General features: G+C 44.5%; 1 protein-coding gene across 1 annotated transcript in view; it reads right to left on the bottom strand.

The window, feature by feature from the left end:
- Positions 1 to 4,695: 4,695 nt before the first annotated feature.
- The window catches only part of LOC118368148 (cysteine-rich motor neuron 1 protein-like), a 192,957-nt gene continuing 175,610 nt past the window's right edge, over positions 4,696 to 22,042 (bottom strand). The window contains exons 15-17 of the mRNA XM_035751968.2: positions 14,306 to 14,428; positions 8,996 to 9,186; positions 4,696 to 8,622 (exon numbers count right to left, since the gene is read on the bottom strand). Of these exons, the coding sequence (XP_035607861.1) occupies positions 8,437 to 8,622; positions 8,996 to 9,186; positions 14,306 to 14,428 (500 nt within the window). The 3' untranslated portion in view covers positions 4,696 to 8,436. The remainder of the gene's footprint in view (positions 8,623 to 8,995; positions 9,187 to 14,305; positions 14,429 to 22,042) is intronic.

The raw sequence follows: 22,042 nt of genomic DNA, 5'->3' as shown, positions 1-22,042 counted from the left end.
TGTGTACATTCCCCCTCAAGCAGACACCAAGACAGCCCTAAAGGAACTTCACTGGACTCTATGTAAACTGGAAACCATACATCCTGAGGCTGCATTTATTGTAGCTGGGTATTTTAACAAAGCAAATTTGAGAACAAGGCAACCTAAATTCTATCACCATATTGATTGCACTACGTGCAGGGGCAATACACTCGACCACTGCTACTCTAACTTCCGCGATGCATGCATGTTATCCCTCGCAAGGCTGCTGGCCCAGACGGCATCCCTAACCGCATCCTCAGAGCATACATAGACCAGTTGGCTGGTGTGTTTACGGACATATTCAATCGCTCCTTATCCCAGTCTGTTGTCCCCACATGCTTCAAGATGGCCACCATTGTTCCTGTACCAAGAAGAGAAAGATAACCGAACTAAATGACTACCGCCCCATAGCACTCACTTCTGTTATCATGATGTGCTTTGAGTGACTAGTCAAGGATCATATCACCTCCACCTTACCGGCCATCCTAGACCCACTTCAGTTTGCATACCGCCCCAACAGGTCCACAGACGACACAATCGCCATCACACTGCACATTGCCCTATCCCTGGACAAAAGGAATACCAATGTAAGAATGCTGTTCATTGACTAGAGTTCAGCATTCAACACCATAGTACACTCCAAGCTCATCATCAAGCTGGAAGCCCTGGGTCTCAACCCCGTCCTGTGCAATTGGGTCCTGGACTTTCTGACGGGCCGCCCCCAGGTGGTGAATGTAAGAAACAACATCTCCACTTCGCTGACTCTCAACACTGGGGCCCCACAAGGGTGCGTGCTCAGCCACCCCCTGTACTCCCTGTTCACCCTCGACTGCGTGGCCATGCACGCCTCCAACTCAATCATCGAGTTTGCAGACAACACAACAGAGTGAGCGTGATTAACAACAACTACAACTAGTCAGCCTACAGGGGCGAGGTGAGGGCACTCGGAGTGTGGTGCCAGGAAAACAACCTCTCACTCAACGTCAACAAAACAAAGGAGATGATCGTGGACTTTAGGAAACAGCAGAGGGAGCACCCCACTATCCACATCGAAGGGACAGCAGTGGAGAAGGTGGAAAGATTTAAGTTCCTTGGTGTGCACATCACGGGACAAACTGAAATGGTCCACCTACACAGACAGTGTGGCGAAGAAGGCGCAACAGCTCCTCTTCAACCTCAGGAGGGGCTGCTGTCTACATTGAGACCAAATCACTGGCCAATTTAATAAATGGATCACTGGTCACTTTAAACACAGCCACTTTAATAATGTTTACATCTCTTACATCTCTTAAATTACTCATATACTGTATTTATACAATCTATTGCAACTTGCCTATGCCGCTCTGCCATCGCTCATCAATATATGAACATATTCTCATTCACCCCTTTAAATTTGTGTGTATTAGGTAGTTGTTGGGGAATTGTTAGATGACTTGCTAGATATTACTGCACTGTTGGAACTAGAAGCACGAGCAGTTCGCTACACTCACATTAACATCTGCTAGCCATGTGTAGGTGATTAATTTGATTTGATTTGATAGAGCTCCAAGACAGGATTGTGTAATGGCACAGAAATGGGGAAGGGTATCAAAAAATGTATGCAGCATTGAAGGTCCCCAAGAACACAGTTGCCTCCATCATTCTTAAATGGAAGAAGTTTGGAACCAGAACTGGCCGCCCGGTCAAACTGAGCAATCGGGGGAGAAGGGCCTTGGTCAGGGAGGTGACCACAAACACTGCTCCAGAGTTCCTCTGTGGAGATGGGAGAACCTTCCAGAAGGACAACTATCTCTGCAGCCCTCAACCAATTAGGTCTTTATGGTAATGGCCAGACGGAAGCCACTCCTCTGTAAAAGGCACATGACAGCCCCCTTGGAGTTTGCCAAAAGGCACCTAAAGACTCTCAAACCATGAGAAACAAGATTCTCTTGTCTGATATAACCAAGATTGAACTCTTTGGCCTGAATGCCAAGCATCACATCTGGAGGAAACATGGCACCATCCCTACGGTGAAGCATGGTCGTGGCTTCACCATGCTGTGGGGATATTTTTCAGCGGCATGGACTGGGAGACTAGTCAGGATCGAGGGAAAGACTGGGGCAAAGGTTCCACTTCCAACAGGACAATGACCCTACGCACACTGCCACGACAATGCAGGAGTGAAAAGTCTCTGAATGGCCTTGCCAAAGCCCAGACTTGAACCCGATCGAACATCTCTGAAGAGACCTGAAAAAAGCTGTGCAGCGACGCTCCCCATCCAACCTGACAGAGCTTGAGAGGATCTGCAGAGAAGAATGGGAGAAACTTCCCAAGTACAGGTGTGCCAAGTTTGTAGCATCCTACCCAAGAATACGAGGCACCAGTCAAAATATCAGCTAAGGGGTTCACCACATTCAACAGTATGATGCTGTGGGGATTATCAGTGTATATGTGTGTGTATATGTGTGTGTTTAAAGTGAGTGTAGTGGTTTATAATGAGCACTTCCAACTAATCCATGACTAGCATTGTAAAACTACGTACTTAATGTGATTTCAAAGAAGCTTCTCTTCAACTGACAAGAATGTAAAGGGAAATCCATTGACTGTTTGGGCTGATCCTTGACCAAATTAGCTGGAAATCACAAAATAAGTCCACTTAGATGTAGAAGACATCCAAAAATATCTCTCTGCAAATCATGATTCTTGTTAAGAGATAAAAATATTAGTTTACAGATATTATCACAAGACTGCATGCTGCTGCCCACAGCTATAGCCAATACTTTCTGGCCAGTAGGGAGGGAGAGGCTTGGCGCGTGAGCACACACACACACACGCACGCACGCACGCACGCACGCACGCACGCACACACACACACACACACACACACACACACACACACACACACACACACACACACACATACACACACACACACACTATACTCACTGCCAGTCTGAGCCCCTTGTTACATTAACATAAGGGCTTCTGTGACAGAGTCGGCATTAGGGATGAAATAAGAGGATTAGTTGATGGACATTTCTGTCATGCCTGGTCAATTATGAAAATGAAAATGGTCAAAAGGGTAGAGTTGCCATGCTATGTCACCGACACCCGCCCCCTCTCCTCTCTCCCTCTCCCTTACTCACATGGATGAAGACAGATATATATACACAGGCACGGATGTGCACACACAGTTAACAATCACTGAAGATATTGGGTACATTTGCACAGAATACATATTTATTTATCGATACATTCAAATATTACTGCAGTAAAAAAAAATATATATAGAACTTCTGTGATGGCTGACTGCTATATTCCACTTGGCAACACTTAACAATGTACTTATACAACATCATCATCACCGAATAGCCTTGTGGTTGGAGCGTTGGGCCAGTAACTGAAAGGTTGCTGGATCTAATTGCCTAGCTGATCGAATCGCGCTCTGCCTCTGAGCAAAGCAGTTAACCCACTGTTCCCCGGGTGCCAAAGACAGGGATGTCGATTAAGGCAATCCCCCGCACTTCTCTGGTTCAGAGGAATTGGGTTAAATGCAGAAGACACATTTCAGTTGAATGCATTCAGTGGTACTGTGACTGAGGTTATGAATGACTTAGTCTTACTATCAACAACACAAGCAGTCATATATGTCATGTCTTAACATGTGTGTAGTAAACAGATCACGAGTCAAACTAATCCTAAAGGGATAACTGTAGACATATGTGAATGAAGTATAAAAGGTACAGGAACTGGAAAGGGGATATCAGATATTTTGATGTGCCATCGTGGTTCTCTAAAAGCTCTGTGTCTCCTCCCTGTGGCTTGTACTGGTCATTTGTGCATGTGCTGCACAGTACCAGATAATGTGACATAGTAATTGAACCCTGTTGTCCAGACCCTATCCACCCACATACCGACATTGACTTTGGTCCATTACTGAGAGGATACTGTACATCATTTATTGACTCAGTGTTATTTGTAATTGTTGCAACTGAGAAACAATTCCTATGAACATATTTATGTTAGAGGAAAGTCTACATGGAGTAACAAGGTCATTATAGCTACCTAAATCTCTATCTTGTGTGTAAAGCCCCTTAAACTGCTGTATAAAAATGTATTCATATATAAATAAAGGCTTATGGGTTGCTTTGACCAGAAAAAAAAGCAAACTATTTTATCCAAAGTGACTTACAGTGTGTGCATACAGTATGTTTGTAATCCTTGCTGGAGTTGAACCTTTTACCTTGCGCTATGCTTTTGGTAACTGAGACATACAGGGCCAGGTACTGTATCACTTAGCAGACAACTGGAAGTGGTCACACATTATTTATCTGCTTCAGCTGGCTGGGTCTGATAAAATGTTTTGGTGCCATCACTTACTGAGTGAGTCATCGCTAAACGGGTTGACCTGCTGTTATATTTTCAAAGTGCTGCAGGTGAAATTGTGTTTTTGTTCCTCTTGAACTTTTGTTGTTGTTGATTGAACCTATCCTCTATCTCTAAACCCACAGAGATTTCTTCCTCAAGCAGAAAATAGCCAAAAAAGTGCACCATTGACATTTCATGATTGAGGCAGAAATCCCTGAAGAGAAATCACAGAGGAGATGGACAGGTTTGTGTCAAATCCTGAGAGGTAAGAATGACAACACCAGTACTAGTAATACTAATAATGATTGCACGGAAGATCCACACAGCTGTTTTCAAATGATTTATTGTGCTGCAAAGAAACAAAAAATAAGAATACAAGAACTTGCAAAAGATAATCAGCTGTGCTACGGGAAATTCAGTCAAATATTCACCTATCCTCTTAATAAATCTGGTTTTTGCAATATCATCATTATCAATATCAACATATTTTTTTATTTTTTCCATAAGCATGAAACACCAGTAATATTCAGACTCTAAAGGGGATTGGCAGTTGTGTAAATAAAATGGTTAACAGGAAAGAATGGGGACAGAGAGATATTTCCCTCTCAATAGGCTATCTTTATTGGAACAGAGGAAAATGCTCATCAGGGTGTCAGGCTTTTGTGCTTCTTGGACAAGGCAGATGTAGCCTGATCAGATGAATTTGTGTTGTCTAGCTATCTAACTCCTATGTTCTTTGTCACATTGTGTTACAGTAAACTGCGTGACAATGACCATAGGAGTTGGCAAGAGAGCACAAACAGATCTGGGATTCGGCTAAATCAGGTCCATGTGATCAAAAACCCTGAAAAGATGTGAAAGCTTGTGATCCTCCAACTTCTCCACCTACCTAAAGTACAACCTTATTTACATGCTCTTCTAGAGACTGACACAACACTAAAATAGTTTCACAATTTCAGCTGCATCATCGCTTAAGGCCTATTATGTTCATGTTCAATTATCTTGCTCATTAATAAATTATTTAGGTAATTTAACACAATAAATTAAATCTAATTTGTTTCCCTCTCTCTTTCTTTTCCAACAATGTTTAATTTTTTTATTTTGGCAAGTGATACTCAAGTATTTACAACAATACTTGGAGGATGCACTGAAAGATACAACGATTTCACCCTGTAAGACCCATTGTGAATAAGATGCATTCCTGTATTACGTTACTCAACCATACAGTAGGGGATGTAGCACCACATCCTGCAACATAGAGCCAAGTCACATATGAACCCAGCCAGTCAATGTGATGCGAGTGTAATCGAACATATGGTCCTTAATCAAATAAATGATTATGATCCATCACTTCACCGATTGGAAATGATGTGGATTGTGTATTTAAGTGAGGTTTGCCTGTGGTTTGTGTTCAGATGATAAACAGACCTGTATATAATGGCTGGAGAATCAAACCAATCAACTTTCATTGAAAAAGCATTTACATACAGTACATGTCAGTTATATAGTAGATTTGAGTATGTTTTTCCTATGTTTGGAGAATACATATAGGTTAAGAGAAAACAGAGCAAGCTTCAGCTGCAATTCATGCTTTGAAAGGTAAATATTTACCCCTCTTGTTCTTGCCAGAAATCCTCACCTATAAACAGGAATGCAGTGTCTGCATACAATGACCGTGAGAGTTCTAAGTTAATTTAGGTTTTGTAGATCAAATATTTAGAAACAACTGGAACCTAACTGTAACACTGGGTCTGACAGGGCTCAGAAAAAAACTAAGGGCAACTCTTTCAATGAAAGGTATGTTTAAAAAAACCTAACCAAAAAAGGTTATTTTTGATATAAAAGTGCCAAGATGTATGATTCTACTTACATTTTTGTCAGACAGGCTAAGATACACCGAAAACAAACTATAAAAGTCAACTACTACCCCTACCTTCCTCCATCCCACCCTCTCTCCCAGAGCTTATGTCCACCCACTTTTCAATAGTTTGACTTCAGAAACGACAAATGGAAGAGAAGAATAACAGATTGAGAGAGCCTGGTACTGCTCAGCTCAGAACTCACTTGTCTATATATGGTTGGCATTTTGGACATTGACTCAAATAGATAGGGAACTCACAGACCAATCAAACAAAGTCCTCATAGACTATTATTTTTTTCTTCAAAAAAAATAATTAAAATGACATCAAATAAATTAGGGGAAAACAGATTGAATAAGATGTTTGTGTTTTTTCTGTCCTGTCTCTATCACTCCTCTTTTCAAAAAAGCAATGCAAATGTTTGTTCTCATCATGTTTTCTATTAGATCAAATCTGTTTCTCAATCATAAATACATTCAATAGGAAATTAATTGAGAAATGTACATGTGAAGAAAAAAGTATGTGTGCATGCATGTGTGACACGTGTACATATATGAATAAACAACATACACATAGACACATACATACTGTATATAGTCACACAATATTTCATGTATTTTTCATCTTCAGCAGTAATATGTACATACGTGTTCCAACTGTATAATGTTTTGCAATTAATAAATGAAGATAAAGGTGCTTGGGTAATATCGAGAAGAGGAGACAAAAGGAGAAAAACATCAGAGCTACTTTAATATAGCTCGTCCTCAGAGAATCCCGAGAGAAAACACATTTGAACATATTCTTTGATTCTATGTTTTCTTGTATCCTCAGTGTTTCCTAAAGGAGATTAATAGTCTCCCTATGTGTGTGCAACTCCATGTAAAACAGGACGTACAGAAACAAAGCAGAAAAGCTTGTAAAGCATATGCTCAAATCCTTAATCCTCAAAAACTACACAACCCACTGGGATCACACTGGTTGAATCAACGTTGCTGCCACGTCATTTCAATGACATTACATTGAACCAACGTGGAATAGACGTATGTGCCCAGTGGGCAGCTTCATCCTGCCTTTATCAACCCGAACACATTTATTCTTCATCCAAATAAAAGACACCATTGTTTGGAGTGTGTGAAAGTCAGCGTCAGCCTGCCCTTTGTTGTTAAATACATTTAGCCAAAAGATTATGGAGAATTGAAAGTGACCAGGAAAATAACACTTATACATGTTGAGCAGAATATCAAAGGAAAATAAATGGAGTGAATGAAGCTTCTTCTTCCTTTCCACCTTCTATCCAACAGGTGACGTTCCACAGGGGGAAAACAAGACAGCAAACCAATGTCAACATTTTCAAAGAAGGGGAGGAAAGAGGAAGGCAAGAAGAGAGCAATAGTCCAGCTTGAACAGACCTGAGAGAGGTGCTCAGCTGAGGTCTGTCTGTGACGGGGTCTACGATATCTGAACTCTTTCTTTCTCTCATTCTCTCTCTTTCGGCTCAGTGCCACATAGAGTCTGGCAGTCGTCAGTCCGTCCTGCCACGGCTCAGATCAGACTGGCCACAGTGTTCCTCTAGCATCTCTCTTACAGGGTGTGTTTTGATACGACATACAGTCAGCAGAGCTTTGGTTCTAAAAGTTCAGTGTTCAACAGAAAACACTAGCTTGAATTATTCTGTTTATCTCTTCCAAGGCCTTTTTCAAGGAAGCAGGAATGCAGGAAAATACCATACTTTGAAAAATACCCACTTTTTCCTAATCGCAAAGATGTATATCTAACTTTAAACACACACACACACACACACACATTCACAAAGACCCACATACAGAAGCACGCCTCCATCACACACACCAAACACACGTGTAACACTCACTGGCAAAAATAAGTTCAATAATAATCTAGGAAAAGTCTAGATTCTGGTTCTTCCATTGTGTTAGCTGTAGTTTAAAATCATCATCATTATATTTTGTTTGATTCGTTATTCATCTTGAGCAGATTATTATTGTCATTTATCTGTCTTGGCTAGTGAACTTTGCTAGTTTGCTAGTTATTTTGTCATTGATAGGTTTGGTATCATTTTTCCATCCGTCTGTGTTAAGTAATAGTTGTTGTGACGGTACTGTAGGTAATGCGCGCTCTCTCTCTCTCGTTTTGGCTGCTTGCAGACTGCGGAGTACTGGACATGAGGCGAGGCCAGGCCAGTCTCTCTGTCTCACTGAGTCTGGTAGAAATTGTCAGCCTGCAGGTTGTTGAGGTTGTTTTGTTTCTGCATGCTGTAGTAACCGCTGTACCTGGAGTCAGGGTCAGCGATCCGGAGCATGCGCTGCGAACTGTCCACCTGCACCTTGGTGCCTTTCTGGCAGTCCACATATACCAGCTGGTTGTTGAGGCAGGTGGGCTGCAGAGGACACACACACACACATACAGATAGTTACTTCCACAGATCACACTAGTTAGGCTCAGAGCTTTAGATTTTATTGATATATTCATACTATATTATATTTCTCAATAAGGCTCGTTTCAGGCTGTAAAGGCAGAATTTGCTGCTCATCATTACTACAAAGCTAGGCAATGTATGTCATAGCACAACTTTTTTTTTCATTAAATTATTTCAAGATTCAAATGTATAGGCATTGATCAAGTATGCATCTCCATAAGCTGCTGATGTGATATTCTTTGACATTTTAGACCATCAACTATATTACAACAACAACAAAGCAGTACAGAAACCAACAAGGCGTACTGTAAATGTGGGTAATGGCACCCGCTACCTTAGTTGGCGTGCGATAGCAGAGCACGGGGATCCACTGTTTCTTCTGGTTAATGAAGAGAAGAGCTGTGATGGTGAACAGCATCATGATGATGGGCAGTGCCACCCATGCCACAGAGTGCAGTGTGGTGTCTTCTCTGGGAACTGGGGTCTTCCCATCCAGATAGGGCATTTGGAGACTACCAAAGTTCCCTGTGACAGAGGCAGCACACAAACATTATGACACACCTAAAAGTCTGTATCATGAGATGTTTATATATTATTCATTAACTGGCGATTGGTTTCATGTAAGATTTGCCTTCATATGTAGCAGTTAAAAGGAAACAGCAGACTCTACTCCAACATATGTGCCTTCGGAAAGTATTCAGACGCCTAGACTTTTTCCACATTGTGCTACGCTGTAAGTTACAGCCTTATTTATAAAAAGTCCTCTGCAATCTACACACAATACCCCATAATGATAAAGCGAAAACGTTTGTAGAATTGTTTGCAAATGTATTAAAAGTGAAAAACAGAAAAACCTTATTTACAAAAGTATTCATGTACTTTGCTATGAGACTCGAAATTGAGCTCAGCTGCATCCTGTTTCCAAATCAAAGCAAACTTTATTTGTCACATGCTCCGAATACAACAAGCGCAGACTTTACGCTAAAATGCTTACTTACAAGCCCTTAACCAACAGTGCAGTTCAAGAAGAGTTAAGAAAATATTTACCAAGTAGACTAAAATAAAAAGTAACAATAAAAAAGTAACACAATAAGAAAAACAATACAGAGGTTATATACAGGGGGCACCGGTACCGAGTCAGTGTGCGGGGGGTACAGGTTAGTTGAGGTAATTTGTACATGTAGGTGGGGGGGTGAACTGACTATGCATTGATAATAAACAGCGAGTAGCAGCATTGTACAAAAGGGAGGGGGTCAATGTAAATTGTCCGGTGGCAAATTAATTCATTATTCAGCAGTCTTATGGCTTGGGGGTAGAAGCTATTGAGGAGCCTCTTGGGCCTAACGGCAAGCGCTCCGGTATCGCTTGCCGTGAGGTAGCAGAGAAAACAGTCTATAACTTGGGGGACTGGAGTCTCTGACAATTGTATGGGCTTTCCTCTGACACTGCCTATTATATAGGTCCTGGATGGCAGGAAGCTTGGCCCGAGTGATGTACTGGGCCGTTCGCACTACCCTCTGTAACGCCTTATGGTCAGATGCTGAGCAGTTGCCATAGCAGGAGGTGATGCAACTAGTCAAGATACTCTCGATGGTGCAGGTATAGAACTTTTTGAGCATCTGGGGACCCATGCCAAATCTTTTCAGTCTCCTGAGGGGGAAAAGGTTTTGTCGTGCACTCTTCACGACTGTCTTGGTGTGTTTGGACCATGCTAGTTCGTTGGTGATGTTGACACCAAGGAACTTGAAACTCTCGACCCGCTCTACTACAGCCCCGTTGATGTTAATGGGGGCCTGTTCAGCCGCCTTTTCCTGTAGTCCACAATCAGCTCCTTAGTCTTTCTCAGATTGAGTGAGAGGTTATTGTCCTGGCACCAAAGTGCCAGTTCTCTGGCCTCCTCCCTATAGGCCTCCTTTCATCATTGTTGGTGATCAGGACTAACACTGTTGTATTGTCAGCAACCTTAATGATGGTGTTGGAGTCGTGTTTGGCCACGCAGTCGTGGGTGAACAGGGAGTACAGGAGGGGACTAACCACACACCCCTGAGGGGCTCCATTGTTAAGGATCAGTGTGGTGTTGCCTACTTCTACCACCTTGGGTGGCCTGTCAGGAAGTCCAGGATCCAGTTGCAGAGTGAGGTGTTAAGTCCCAGAGTCCTTAGCTTAGTGATGAGCTTCGTGGGCACTATGGTGTTGAACGCTGAGCTGTAGTCAATGAACAGCATTCTCACATAGACAAAAGGAACACCTATGTGAGAAAGGGCAGTGTGGAGTGTGATTGAGATTGCATCATCTTTGGATCTGTTAGAGCGGTATGCGGATTGGAGTGGGTCTAGTGTGTCCGGGAGGATGTTGAAAAAATAAGTTACACAAAACGCAAAAATAAAACAGCACCACCACAGGGCATTATGAGTACCTCGTCAGGGACCTGCACGGGCAGGGTGTAGTGGTGTATATCGATGACATTCAGATTTACTCCGCTACACACGCCGAGCATGTGTCCTTGGTGCGCAAGGTACTTGGATGACTGTTGGAGCATGACCTGTACGTCAAGGCTGAGAAATGCCTGTTCTTTCAGCAGGCCATCTCCTTCCTAGGGTATCGCATTTCCACATCAGGGGTGGAGATGGAGAGTGACCGCATTGCAGCCGTGCGTAATTGGCTGACTCTCACCACGGTTAAGGGGGTGCAGAGGTTTTTAGAGTTTGCCAATTACTACCGGAGATTTATCTGGGGTTTTGGCCAGGTTGCTGCACCCATTACCTCACTGCTGAAGGGGGGTCCTGTAAGGTTGTGGTGGTCGGCTGAGGTAGACAGGGCTTTTGGGCAACTATGAGCTCTGTTTACTTCAGCTCCAACGCTGGCCCATCCGGATCCCTCTTTGGCATTCATAGTGGAGGTGGATGCGTCTGAGGCTGGGATAGGAGCCATGCTCTCACATCGCTTGGGCATGACACCGAAACTCCGCCCCTGTGCTTTCTTCTCGAAGAAGCTCAGCCTAGCGGAGCGTAACTATGATGTGGGGGACCGGGAGTTGTTGGCTGTGGTTAAAGCTTTGAAAGAGTGGAGACATTGGCTTGAGGAGGCAAAACACCCTTTTCTCATCTGGACTGACCACTGCAACCTGGAGTACATCCGGGCAGCGAGGAGACTGAATCCTTGTCAGGCAAGGTGGGCCATGTTCTTTACCCATTTTGTGTTTACCCTATCCTACAGACCAGGTTTCCAGAATAAGAAGGCAGACGCACTGTCCCGGCTGTATGACACAGAGGAGCGGCCCATGGATCAAACTCCCATACTTCCGGCCTCCTGCCTGGTAGCGCCGGTCGTGTGGGATCTGGATGCGGACATTGAGCAGGCGTTGCGTACAGAGCCCACTCCCCTCCAGTGTCCTGTTGGGCGTAATTACGTTCTGTCTGCTGTCCATGACCAGTTGATCTCCTGGGGCCTCACGTCTCCCTCCTCTGGTCATCCGGGGATCTGTCGGGCGGTGCGCTGTCTGACTGGGAGAGTACTGGTGGCCAACTTTGGCTAAGAAAGTGAGGGTTTACGTCCCCTCCTGCTCGGTGTGTGCCCAGTGTAAGGCTCTGATACACCTGCCCAGAGGTAAGTTACATCCCTTACCCGTTCCACAACGTTCCACACTCACATTTGTCAGTGGATTTCCTAACGGATCTTCCTCCCTCACAGGGAAATACCAAGATCCTGGTCGTTGTGGATAATTTTCTAAGTCCTGTCGTCTCCTCCCTCTGCCTGGTCTCCCTACGGCCCTACAGACTGCGGAGGCCTTGTTTACACACGTCTTCTGGCACTACGGGGTGCCTGAGGATATAGTGTCGGATCGTTGTCCCCAGTTCATGTCGAGAGTTTGGAAGGCGTTCATGGAACGTCTGGGGGTCTCGATTAAACTTACCTCAGTTTTTCACCCTGAGAGTAACGGGCAGGTAGAGAGAGTCAACCAGGATGTGGGCAGGTCTCTGCGGTCCTATATCCAGGACCGGCCAGGGGAGCGGGCAGCGTTTGTGCCCTGGGCCGAGATGGCACAGAACTCGCTTCGTCACTCCTCCACTAACCTCTCCCCCTTCGTTCACGTGGACTGGTATATGTTCCGCATAGCGTCGGACAATAACATTGATGAATACGCTGATTCGGTGAGCGAGTTAATTAGCAAGTGCATTGTGATGTTGTACCCACAACGACTATTAAAACCTTCCCCAACCAGAAACCGTGGATTGATGGCAGCATTCGCTCAAAACTGAAAGCCCGTACCACTGCTTTTAATCAGGGCAAGGTGACCGGAAACATTACCGAATACAAACAGTGTAGTTATACCCTCCGCAAGGCAATCAAAAAAACTAAGCATCAGTATAGAGACAAAGTAGATTTGCAATTCAATGGCTCAGACACGAGAGGTATGTGGCAGGGTCTACAGTCATTCACGGACTACAAAAAGAAAACCAGTCCTGTCGCGTACCACGATGCCTTGCTCCCAGACAAACTAAACAACTTCTTTGCTCGCTTTGAGGATAATACAGTGCCACCGACATTGCCCGCTACCAAAACCTGCGGGCTCTCCTTCACTGCAGCCAATGTGTGTAAATTAAACATTTAAATGTGTTAACCCTCGCAAGGCTGCCGGCCCAGATGGCATCCCTAGCCGCGTCCTCAGAGCATGCACAGACCAGCTGGCTGGTGTGTTTACGGACATCCTCAAACCTTATCCCAGTCTGCTATTCCCACATGCTTCAAGAGGGCCACCATTGTTCCTGTTCCCAAGAAAGCTAAGGTAACTCAGCTAAATGACTATCGCCCCGTAGCATTCACTTCCGTCATCATGAAGTGCTTTGAGAGACTAGTCAAGGACCAAATCACCTCCACCCTACCTGACACCCTAGACCCAATCCAATTTGCTTACCGCCCCAATAGGTCCACAGACGACGCAATTGCAATCACACTGCACACTGCCCTAACCCATCTGGACAAGAGGAATACCTATGTAAGATTGCTGTTCATCGACTACAGCTCAGCATCTGACACCATAGTACCCTCCAAACTTGGGACCCCGGGTCTCGACCCTGCCCTGTGCAACTGGGTCCTGGACTTCCTGACCACCCCCCGCTCCCACACATTAAGACTGAAAGAAATTACAAGGCACACCTGCTAATTGAAATGCATTCCAGGTGACTACCTCATGAAGCTGGTTGAGAGAATGCCAAGAGTGTGCAAAGCTTTTATCAAGGCAAAGGGTGGATACTTTGAAGAATCTCAAATCTCAAATATATCGTAATTTGTTAAACAATTGTTTTGATTACTACGTTATTTCATAGTTTTGATGTCTTTATTATTTTACAACGTAGAAAATTGAAACCTATTTTTGCTTTGTCATTATGGGTTATTGTGTGTAGATCGATGAGAAAAAAATACAATTTCATCAATTTTAGACTAAAGCTGTAAAGTAACAAAATGTGAAAAAAGTCAAGGGGTCTGAATACTTTACGAAGGCACAGTATGGACGACAGCAGAAACAATTAGCAGCTACATCAGCACTGAGGAGACAGACAGTGTGTTTGTGTGTGTGTGAGCGCATGCTGTGTGGACACGTGTCTCTTTTTCAGACAAGGAAGTGTTTGATTTGACCTCTGACCTTTGAACTGGGGCATGATGTCATTCTCACTGCGGGTGGGCCAGGCAGGCTGGTGCTGCTTCCTACCTCTGTGCTGGTCTGTCTTCTCAATGGGCATGTTGGTGGGGGCTGGTGCGTACATCTCTGTAACATAACATGGAAACACATGGTTAGAGAGAGAGAGAGAGGAATTAGGAGTTATATTGAAATATGTGGTGAGTAGGGATTAACATTGGTAACCGGGAACAGTCTTTACATTTACCCCAAAATATTTATGACAATTACAATGTCGCCACTAATGCAATTCCACAAAGTACAAAACAGATTAGCAAAAACTTTAATTGCACATTATCCAAACAGGTTGTTGCGTGGAAGCCTTTAGCCTAGTGTATTTACTTCACACACGCATAATTGACATTACCGGACTGCACACACGACCTGAATGCAGTTAATAAACCCTATAGGAAACCCCTACAGCCTATAAAATAACCTGTGCCTCTTTGAGCTGTCATTGTGACTCTTCAGACAGTCACACATTTGATAGGCCTATGCACAATTCACTACAAAGGCTTTTCTCTCACAGACATAAAGGTTGTTAACAATTCAGAGAGCAATGAGAGAAAATTCTATCCTGTTTTAGAGTTTAGGCAATTTTTCTATCCAGTCCCAATCCCACTGAAACCCCAAATCCTAAATCCTGTCTCGCATGAAAATTCCTTACTTTATTCTGTAATCAATAGATTGCATTATCAAAGCACGTCTCTCACTTATGCATGTCATAATACTGCTATATCATTTTCCCCATCGGGCAGACTGGGGATGGTTGTAACACGGGATAGTTTTAACACTCAATATCTCCGATCAGGAACAGGCTATTCCACAACTGTCACGTGTACTCCCGCTCTCCCTCTCTGGCACTCGTTGTCGCCAGTTCTCATTATTACGCAAACCTGTCACCAGCGTTACGCGTACCTGCGCCTCATGAGACATCACCTTCCTGATTACATCCCCTATATCTGTCACTCCCTTTGGTTCCTTTCTCAGGCGTTATTGTTTCTGTTCCAGTGCTTCATGTCTGTACACTACTCATGTGTTTTGTTTTCTTCCATGTACATTTATTTATTAAATTCACTCCCTCTTCTGTTTATTAGCATACACATTACAGAATAACACCTCAGGTGATGCCGGGTCCATGGGCCGCTGCCGACGCAACCGGGGATGCCTCAGCTGGCTCGACCAGCTTCCATACCTCAGCTAATATGATAGGTTCACAAGCCCTGGTTGGCTCATCAGGCTTCCATTGCAAAAGCTGGCTCGTCAGGATCTCAAGCTTCGGTTGGCTCGTCAGGTTCTCAAGCCTCGTTTGGCTCATCAGGCTCCCGCACCTCAGCCGGCTCTACGGGCTCCCGAGCCTCAGCCGGATCTATGGGTTCCCGCGCCTCAGCCGGACCTACGGGTTCCTGCGCCTCAGCCGTTTCTACGGGTTCCCGTGCCTCAGTAGAGTATGGCGTCCTGTGGCTGGAGCCACGCATCAGGGAGGGGGTACTGTCACATCTACTCCCGCTCCCTCTCTCTGGCGCTTGTTGTCACCAGTTCTCATTATGCACACCTGTCACCATCGTTACGTGCACCTGCGCCTCATGAGACTCACCTGGACTCCATCACCCCCCTGATTACCTCCCCTATATCTGTCACTCCCTTTGGTTCTGTCACGTCCTGACCATAGAGAGCCCTTGGTTCTGCGGCCACAGAAATCCCAATATTTTTTTGGGGTGGGGCACATGGAGCTGGCAGGCGAGCAGCGGAGAGTGCCAGAGCCTGTTTGGGAGTCGGTGGAGGAATTGGATGAAAGATACCAGAGAGAGATGGTAGTGATGAGAATGCTGCAGCGCAGGCGTGCTGAAGAGCGTGACACCAGTCCGTTGCCATCTGCACCAGTTTCACACATCTGGCCTCCAGTGCACCTCCCCAGTCCTGTACGTCCTGTGCCAGCTCCCCGCACTCTCCCTGAAGTGCGTGCCACCAGTGCTGGCTCCACGCAACAGGCCTCCAGTGCGTCTCCCCAGTCCGGTACGTTCTGTGCCAGCTCCCCGCACTCTCCCTGAAGTGCGTGTCACCAGTCTGGTGCCACCTGTGCCAGCTCTACCCACCAGGCCTCCAGTGCGTCTCCCCAGCCCAGAGTCTTCCTCTGCGCCAGTGTCCAGTCCAAGCACGGTGTCCAGTCCCGCTCCAGGGCGGGAGCCTTCCTCTGCGACCGATGCCAAGTCCTGGCAACGTGTCCAGATCCGCTCCAGGTCAGGAGCCTTCCTCTGTGCCGGTGCCCAGTCCAGGCCAGGTGTCCAGTCCAGCTCCAAGGCCAGAGTCTTCCTCTGCTCCGATGCCCAGTCCAGGCACAGTGTCCAGTCCCGCTCCAAGGCCGGAGCCTTCCTCTGCGCCGATGCCCAGTCCAGGCACGGTGTCCAGTTCTGCTCCAGGGCAGGAGCCTTCCTCTGGGTCGGTGCCCAGTCCAGGCATGGTGTCCAGTCCAGTTTCAAGGCTGGAGCCTTCCTCTGCGCCGGGGCCCAGTCCAGGCACGGCGTCCAACCCTGCTCCAGGGCCGGAGCCCTCCTCTGCGCCGATGCCCAGTCCAAGCATGGTGTCCAGTTCCGCTCCAGGGCAGGAGCCTTCCTCTGGGCTGTTGCCCAGTCCAGGCACGGTGTCCAGTCCATCTCCAAGGCCGGAGCCTTCCTCTGCGCCGGTGGCCAGTCCAAGCATGGCGTCCAGTCCCGCTCCAAGCCCGGAGCATTCCTCTGCGCCGGTGCCCAGTCCAGGCATGGCGTTCAGCCCGGCTCCATGGCCGGAGCCCTCCTCTGCACCGGTGCCCAGTCCAGGCACAGCGTTCAGTCCGGCGTCATGGTCGGATCCGGGGTCTAGGGGGGGTACGACCCGCACCGGAGCCGCCACCGACACTATTCACCTCCCCTAACCCCCCCATTTGGTTTCAGCTTTTGCGGCCGGAGTCCGCACCCCTATATCTGTCACTCCCTTTGGTTCTATCACGGTGTAGTAGGTCAGGGCGTGACTAGAGGGTGGTCTAGCTCAACATTTCTATGTTGGTGTTTTGTATGGTTTTCAATCAGAGGCAGCTGGTAATCGTTGCCTCTAATTGGGGATCATATTTAGGTAGCCATTTTTCCCACCTGTGTTTGTGGGATATTGTTTTGTGTTTGTGCATGTGCACCACTACTTTCACGTTTCGTTATTGGTTTATTGTTTTTGTTTAACCTGTTGATCCTACCCCCTACTTTTTCGAACATTCTGTTAAAAATCGTGCAACATTTCAGCGCCCTGCAACTCATGCCAGGAATATAGTATATGCATATGATTAGTATGTGTGGATAGAAAACACTCAGATATTTCTAAAACTGGTTAAATCATGGCTGTGACTATAACAGAACGTGCGTTTCATCGAAAAGCGCAGGAAAATCTGATCACTGAAAACTGGAAAATATATCAATGCGCCACTTGAATGTATTGTTGAATGGAAACCACATTAACTGGAGCCGAGGTTGCAATACCTACAGCTTCCACACGATGTCAACAGTCTTGTCATTTGCCTAGGCTTTGTTTCTTGGTCAAACGAACAAGAGACAGCCCATTTCTTCCGGTTCCAACAGGATATTTTGCTGAGATTTATCTTCCGGTCTCCAACAGGATATTTTGGTTGAGATTTATCCGGACATTATTTCAAGAACAGAGATCTATAGAATATACATTTCGCCCGTGATCAATTTGATCGATTATTAACGTTTAGTAATACCTAAAGTTGCATTACAAAAGTATTTTGGCTGGAAAAGTTTATCTTTAATCAGTACTTTTTTTTAAAAAAAAATGACGTTGCGTTATAAAACGCTGTTTTTTTCCTTGATCACACAGTCTTCATAGATCGATATCTAGGCTATATATGGACCGATTTAATCGGAAAAAAGACCCAATAGTGATGTTTATGGGACATCTAGGAGTTTTCCAACAAAGAAGATCTAGTCAAAGGTAATGAATGTTTTATATTTTATTTCTGCATTTTGTGTAGCGCTGACTATGCTAATTATTTTGTTTACGTCCCCTGCGGGTCTTTAGGGTTGTTGCATGCTATCAGATAATAGCTTCTCATGCTTTCGCCGAAAAGCATTTTAAAAAATCTGACTTGTTGGCTGTTAGATTCACCAAACATATACCAGCTCTTTATATATTTCATGTAATTTAGCACAAAATTGAAACTAGCTAATTACAAACATGTGCATGCATGCACACATTCAGTTGAGTGTAGCTTTAATTCAGTACCCTGCATGTGTGTTTTAATGAACGTTTGAGTTTTAACGAGTGCTATTAGCATTTAGCGTAGTGCATTTGCATTTCCAGATGTCTAGATGGGACGCCTGCGTGTCGGGTGGAGGTAAGAGGTTAAAGTTTCACCATAATAAAGATGTGGAACTTCAATCACGCTGTGCCTTGGTCCCGTCCTTATTACGAACGTGACAGGTTCTTTACTCAGTGTCACGCCCTGACCTTAGAGACCAATTTGAGCTGTTTTTTAAACTGGATCAAACGCGCTAAATAAATGGACATTTTTGCCGATATTTGGATGGACGGAAATTAATTTTGGCGAACAAAAGACCAATTGTGATGTTTATGGGACATATTGGAGTGCCAACAAAATAAGCTCGTCAAAGGTAAGGCATGTTTTATATTTTATTTCTCCGTTTTGTGTAGCGCCTGCAGGGTTGAAATATGTTATTCGTGAGCCAATCTTCAATCTATATAATAATTAATTTGATTTCGCTAAATATAGGAGATATTCTGTGATTTGTTGAAGCTGTTTAGAAAATTTGGTCATTTGACTTTTGTTTGACTGCCACTACACAAAGTTTGTATGATTGGACAACACTATAGTCGGGGTGCACTCTGTGCATCCTGAGTGTGCTCTGTCGCAATAGCCATACTGCGAAAATGCTCCGAATTCAATGAGGTACATTATAATGCTCTGAATTTATGAACGGCCTGTTTCGAAATTCACAACGTCTTTGGCGATCAAACAGTTTCTCTATCATTACCAAATATCAGTTTCCTCTGTAATCTTTACATAGTGGCGGAGCACTACTCTTACTTGGGGAAAACCCAATTAAAAAAAATATATAATAATTTTATATAATAAATGTATATAATAATTTTTGGGTATTTTTTGGGAACATTTTCGGGAGCAAGCTGCAGTGAGTTAGTGATGATGATGTCGCTCTTGTTGCAGGTGATTCCTTGATCCACCTCTACGCAGACGACACCATTATGTATACATCTGGCCTTTCTTTGGACACTGTGCTAACAAACCTCCAGACGAGCTTCAATGCCATATAACGTCCTTCCGTGGTCTTCAACTGCTCTAAAAGCCCTAGTAAAACTAAATGCATGCTCTTCAACCGATCGCTGCCCACACCTGCCTGCCCGACTAGCATCACCACTCTGGACGGTTCTGACTTAGAATATGTGGACAACTACAAATACCTAGGTGTCTGGCTAGGCTGTAAACTCCTTCCAGACTCATATTAAATCTAGCATCGGCTTCCAAGGAGCCGATCTAGCATCGGCTTCCAACGAGTCCCCCAGCTCTGCTAAAACCATTGACAACAGCGTGCAGTTTTCAAGTGGTTTTAATATCATCACCTTTTGAAGAGCACAGTTATTTTGCAACAAAGCCTCCTTCGCTCATGCTGCCAAACATACCCTCGTAAAACTGACTATCCTACCGATCCGCCTTCGGCGATGTCATTTACAAGATAGCCTCCAACACTCTACTCAGCAAACTGGATGCAGTCCACCACAGTGCCATCCGTTTTGTCACCAAATCCCCATATACCACCCACCACTGCGACTGGTATGCTCTCCTCAGCTGGCCCTCACTACATATTCGTCGCCAGACCCACTGGCTCCAGGTCATCTATAAGCTCACTCACAACCCACTCACTAACTATAAACATCAGCTTGTAAATGAGAACGGCAGCGTAGCCTAGTGGTTAGAGCGTTGGACTAGTAACCGGAAGGTTGTGAGTTCAAACCCCCGAGCTGACAAGGTACAAATCTGTCGTTCTGCCCCTGAACACTGTTCCCAGGCTGTCATTGAAAATAATCTTAACTGACTTGCCTGGTTAAATAAAGGTAAAAAAATAAAATAAAAAAAATAATAAAAAAACTGACCTACCTGGTTAAATAAAGGTGAAATAAAACAAATTAAAGTGACCTTCTACTCTTCATTAGTTGTGCCTGAATCTGAGAAGAGGTCAAATTTTTCTTTTAATCTCCAGCCAATCACAATAAGGGATTACATTACTCTGTCTGATCTTTATCAGCCCTCTTCTCCAACTGTTCAACCAGTTATTGTTGGGCACCACAACAATAATTTGAACAGTTGCTCTAGTCTGCTTGGAGTGACAGGCGGGTGCAATCTAGCAAAGATAAAGTCTATTAAATTATTTCAAATAGTATTTGAACCCAGGGATGAATTAAGGGCAGTGGAGTTCTCGTCAGCTAATTACACTTCTACTGCATCTCATCGATCCAGGGCAGGACGGTGAGAGAGAACAGAGGGAGCTATTATCAATCCATTACCCTAGCCTAAGCAAAGCATGCTAATTTACTTGACATCACCAGTCAAACCCTAATCCCTCCATTCAGATGATTAATCTCAATGAAGGTGTTTGCTGTGGTTGTCCTCAATTAATCATAGTTTAACAGTCAACAGAATAAATATTTGAGGGACATGGTGTGAATGAGTCAATATCAATACAACGTCAATTTGCCTGCTGGGGGTCAAGGAGTCCCCCAGCTCTGCTAAAACCATTGACAACTGTGTGCCGTTTTCAATGGATTGTTAAATAATTGTTAACTATTTGGTTTTAATACCATCACCTTTTGAAGAGCATTGTCAGAAGTACACATCTGAGATTATTCTACATTTAGCTCTATCATCAGAGTTATACAGCAAGTAACTGCCTGCTTTTCATGATCAGTAAACATCAATTGATCATGCATTTTCAGATGCGTAGGGTAGCCTCACAACATCTCTCAATATTGGCCACCATTAATTGGATATTTGAATAAAATAAAGGTGAACTAACATGACAAGAATGAGTGGTTTAGGTTATTTCCCATCCTTTGTGGCCTCAGCCTGTCAAGCACCAGAAGGGCACATTTGCCTTTAAGTAGACCTAATGTCCTTTTTTCACCAACCAGCGTAGGCCTACCTAGCAAAGTTAGCATTTCAACATTGCTTTTAAGAATATTTAATCATGATTGCTGCTGACAGACATGGTAGGCTACATTGATCGATGGACCATGTCAAATTGGCTAGCTAGCTAACAACAGATCACCTCAATATGGCTAGTTAACAAGCTAACTTTCAGGGGATAAACTACATGGCTATATCCAAGTACTGGTTGATTTGCTTGCAATCCTATAATGTTGATGGCACTAGTCCCAGCCTGGTGGGTCCTGTGGCAGCCCCAAGTCCCTGTCCTTTCACCAGGACAGGGACTTGCCAATGTCAAGTTCGTTCTAAAAGGCTAATCCTAACTAAATTACACATTGTTTGCTTGGCTAGCTACATGCCAAAATGGATAGGCTACCACATATCTGAAATGACAGGATCAATTGATGTTTACTGCTCATAAAAAACATGTAGTGACTTGCTGTATAACTCTGATAGAGTTAAATGTAGAATAATCAGAGATG

Source organism: Oncorhynchus keta, chromosome 35 (genome assembly GCF_023373465.1).
Source record: "Oncorhynchus keta strain PuntledgeMale-10-30-2019 chromosome 35, Oket_V2, whole genome shotgun sequence".
Lineage (NCBI taxonomy): Eukaryota > Metazoa > Chordata > Actinopteri > Salmoniformes > Salmonidae > Oncorhynchus > Oncorhynchus keta.
This window is presented reverse-complemented; position numbering and strand designations above follow the sequence as displayed.